Source organism: Protobothrops mucrosquamatus, unplaced genomic scaffold (assembly GCF_001527695.2).
Source record: "Protobothrops mucrosquamatus isolate PMUCROS unplaced genomic scaffold, P.Mucros_1.0 scaffold15934, whole genome shotgun sequence".
In the NCBI taxonomy this organism is placed as follows: Eukaryota; Metazoa; Chordata; class Lepidosauria; order Squamata; family Viperidae; genus Protobothrops; species Protobothrops mucrosquamatus.
In genome coordinates, this window is record NW_015401699.1 from 1 (window position 1) to 4,518 (window position 4,518).

General features: G+C 46.6%; 1 protein-coding gene across 1 annotated transcript; it reads right to left on the minus strand.

Annotated features, from left to right (window-relative positions):
- Nucleotides 1-60: 60 nt before the first annotated feature.
- Nucleotides 61-4,235, minus strand: LOC107301716 (dystrophin-related protein 2-like; the record flags this gene model as incomplete). The annotated part of the gene is made up of 4 exons (XM_015830904.1): nucleotides 61-227; nucleotides 1,519-1,676; nucleotides 2,934-3,019; nucleotides 4,034-4,235. Coding segments are annotated over 4 exons (613 nt in total), but the record flags the coding sequence as incomplete, so codon positions are not given.
- Nucleotides 4,236-4,518: the final 283 nt, after the last annotated feature.

Here is a 4,518-nt window from a genome sequence, read left to right on the forward strand (position 1 = left end):
ATTGTTCGCTGTTACCCACCAGCCTGCCAGCTGAATGGCCCTTTGTGTTTTTTTCCATACCTGAAACCTTTGATGGGGCATTGCCGGCAGATGGAGCACTTGGTCTGGTGTTTTACTTGCTCAGCAATGGCTACTCGGTGAAGGACGGCCAGCCACACCATTGACTGTGGCTCTAAGTTTGCCCACTCCAGAAACTGAGCTGCCTCAATGGCTGCTTTGCCATTTCCCTAAAAGAAGGAAGGGAGAAAAATCAGACCCCACAACTTTCAAGGCTGTACACCTTTTCCCTCTGAATCTGTAATATAAAACTCCCCTTTTTAATGACCCTGTAATCCTTTAATTTGGGGTAGAATCAGGACGACCGGATAGAAGTGAGTGTTTACTGGCTGGATGTCCTTCCTGACACCTATGCAGAGTTCGTAGCAGATCTTATTTCCTCTGAATCTGTGAGATACTATATTCAATTCCTTGGGCTTGAGAATGATTGAACGGGGTTAAAATTATTGGATCTGGATCATTAGCAAGTTACATGACAGCAAATTGGATTCAAACAATCTTTGGAGATTAGATTAGGATTAGATATCTTGCTAGTCCCTGTATTTTAAGCTTTTTGTTTAGAGTTTTACAGAGAAATGTTTCGGTCTAGCAAATAAATTTCCAGTTTAAATAGCAAATAAATTTCCACTTTAGCACAACTGTATTGGCTACAACCTGCAAACAATGAGTCATGAAAGGAACTGAAATATCAAGATCACGTGAAGTATTAAAACCACTTTACAATGCCTTGGTAAGGCCACACTTGGAATACGGCATCCAGTTTTGGTCACCACGATGTAAAAAAGATGTTGAGACTCTAGAAAGAGTACAGAGAAGAGCAACAAAGATGATCAGGGGACTGGAGGCTAAATCATATAAGGAACGGTTGCTGGAATTGGGTATGTCTAGTTTAATGAAGAGAAGGATGAGGGGGGACATGATAGCAGTCTTCCAGTATCTCAGGGGCTGCCCCAAAGAAGAGGGAGTCAAGCTATTCACCAAGGCGCCTGAAGGCAGGACAAGAAGCAACGGATGGAAACTGATCCAGGAGAGAAGCAGCCTAGAACTAAGGAGAAACTTCCTGACAGTTAGAACAATTAACCAGTGGAACAACCTGCCTCCAGAAGCGGTGAATGCGCCAACACTGGAAGTTTTTAAGAAGAAACTGGAGAGCCATTTGTCCGAAATGGTATAGGGTTTCCTGCCTGAGCAGGGGGTTGGACTAGATGACCTCCAAGGTCCCTTCCAACTTTATCATCATCATCATTATTATTATTCCAAAAGGACAGTACCCTGATTCTCTGGCTATGTAACAGTTTACTGCAGCTATAGGGGACCTACCCCCAAGACTTTGCAATATATAAAATCTACCATGCACAAGAGGTCTTTTGCTTAAAACCATTCATCCTTGCACCTGCCATTTTGATATTTTCAACCCCTCCCACAGATACCCCTGGCAGAAGCCCCACCAACCTCACTTACAAAGCGGAAACAGCTGCGCACACTGGGCTCCACGTTGCTCCCGCCAAACGCCGCCACTTCCCCCAGCTGTCGCGGGACTTGGATGGCTTCGTGGAGCAAGATGCCGAGATGCCTCTGGTCGCAGAGCCCGCTGGAGTTAGCCACCTGGCTAAAGAGATCTGAAAGCAGGAAGGAAGAGGAAGAGTGGCTGGAATTACAGCCTTCCTCGATGCCATCTTCCTGGTCTCATAGGAAGAAAATAAGCTTGACCCAAACCTATGTCTGAACTGTTGAAATGCGGAGGGGAAAAAATTTCAGTTCTGCGAAGGCTCCAATTCTTTGGAAAAAGACACAACGGCTGATATGTGAGCATGCCTAGTTTTGGCACAGCTACAAATGTTGGCAGTCTTTCGCAAAGCTTTAGATTCAGGGGGTCTTTTCATAGCAAGAAAATAGCCATGGAAACCTTGCATGTAACTTGATCATGAGGCATCTGCCTTAGGCAGGCTCACACTGGCTGGGATGGCAAAATATTAAGAAACAAGGCAGTGGGTACCAGCCATCCCGATCCCTGTGCTCTAAATTAGTTTGCTGCCCCCCCCCAAGCAGTGAAAAACATGCCCCTAACCCATTTTGAAACCAGATGGACAATTCAATCTTATTTGGGCAGCCATGTCTCCCAAATCAGATTTATTCTACTGCTCGGTTTTAATAAGGAGTAAAAGTAAAGATCTCCCTATCCAGGTGTGTCCGACTCTAGTGCTCGGGTGCTCATCTTGGTTTCTTGGCCTAGGGAGCCAGAATTGCCCAAAGACATTTTCCGTGGTCACGTGGCCAACATGGCTATACGCCAAAGGCACATGGAACGCTGTTACCTTCTCACCGAAGTGGTAGCTATTCATCTATCCACATTTGCATGCTTTCAAACTGCTAGCTGGTCAGGAGCTCAGGCAAGTAACGGGAGCTCACCCTTTTGCATGGAGCTCAGGGCTCAAACTTGGGCTGTCAGCTTTCCAGCTGACAAGCTCAGCATCTTTAACCACTGAGCCATCCCAACCCTCAAGATACTCCTCTCCAGATGCTCCTCCTCAATAAGGAACATCTGGGGAGAAAACAATGGCCTTCTTTAAAACTCCGGAGCATTCCCTAAGAAATTCTCTTCCTTGGAACAGAAGAAGACCCCGAACTGGGAGAAGATCTCCCTCTGGCAGGACGGCCCATTCCGCTTCGCTCCCTTTAGCGCTGCCTATTGGTGCAGAAGCTTCCCTCCCCTGCCAAAATTAAGAGCACCCTCCACGCTGGAGAGCTATGAAATATGGCTGCCATCCAGACCAAGGACCGTTTCTTGGATGCAGCTGCCCTTGACTCTCTCTCTTTGCTAAATCTGGAAGCCTCCCCCTCGGATTCCACCAGCCGGCTTCTGCAGAGTGACTCACACTGGAATTTCTCCTTCACCTCCGTGCCGCAGAGACAAGCAATGCCCGTCTTGAAGGAGAGGGCCCGCATCTTCCCGCTGCGCCCACTGGAAGAAAAGGAGCGGGGTGAAACATTCGTCTTCTGTTCCATGATAAAAGCTCCATCTTTTTTGCTAGCTTGTCAGAAGAACGGGGAGCCCTGCTCGGCCTTCACAAAGCTTCTTTTTATTTAGTCACCATCTGCTTCCTTGCAATTTCCACGCATAGTTCTAAGCCTCCCCTCTGCGGCGAGAGAGAGGAGAAGCGAACAAATTCCAGTTCAGTTCAAATTCCCATGTCCCCCACAAGTCTGAAATTTGCTGGGGTTTTCCCACACTGATAAAAGAAAACAGCAGCAGTCCAAACAATGAACAGATCCTGAGAGAGCCCAGTTGGAATGGGTGAGAATTTTGCTGCCATAAAACCCATATCTTAAGGGGGAGAACCTGCTGGAATTCTTGGCTCCGTGGCTTTAATTTTCCTCTAATAAATGACATTAATATAACTCACTAGATTCTCATCCCTTGGATGAACTCCTTCCAGTCTTGGAAGGAGAAGCATGGAGGATGATTTGTTTTATGGACAGTGTGCAAAACGATTGATTTATTTTATTTATGTATTTGAAAAATCTATAGGGCTGCCCACTCCCTCGCAGTGACTTTGGCTGGCTTGCAAGGCGTAAAACCCCAATATATATCGGCAAAACTGTCTTCAGGGCCTTATGAAAAGAATGTCAAGTTGGGGGTCGGTCTAATTTCTGCAGAGGTGATATTCCAAAAGGAGGGAGCCACCACAGAGAAGGTCCTTCTTCTGGGTCCCACCAGTTGTAACTCCTTAGATGTGGGACTTGCTTCCCTGCTCTAGTGGGTTGGGTGGATGTAACCGTCAAGAGATGGTCCCTCAGACAATCTGCTCCCAAACTATGGAGCTCTTTAAAGGTGACAATGCTTTGAGACAGACCTACAGTAATGATCTCCTTCATGCCCCAAGGGTGAAGGAGGAAATGACTGCTTTTCTCAGGAAGTAACAGTCCCAAAGAGACGTTTTAACAAGCTTTTGTGATGGCTGTCTGTCCCCAGTACCTGTCAAAAACATTGAGCAGCCAATTCAGGCTCATGTCCACACAGAGAGGGACGTTGACCAGAATGCCTCTTTCCTCCTCCAGCCGCTCATACAAAGAGGTCAAGCAATGGATCACTTCCACCACGTCCATCACGTGGTCACTGGGCTGCAGCTCATGCTCATTAAACAGCTCCAGGGCTGTTGCCAGGGTCACCATGTCCACTGGTGAAAAAAAAAAGGAGGGTCAAAATGAGGAGATTATCATGGGAGACAAATGAAGAAAGCAGACACAACACATCCCAACAGAAGAGAATCCACAGGGCTGAACTGCCAAGTTCTGGTGGTTTTCTGTCGTTTCATTACCTTACTAGGAGGCATCATCAGTGTGAGGGAGTGTGAAGTTTGGTGCCTGTTTTTATATATAATATCTTGCTTTGGAGGTGTAATTTCCTCCTTGGTGGTGCCTGGGTTGTTATTTTCTGCCTGATTGTTGTGATCTTTTATT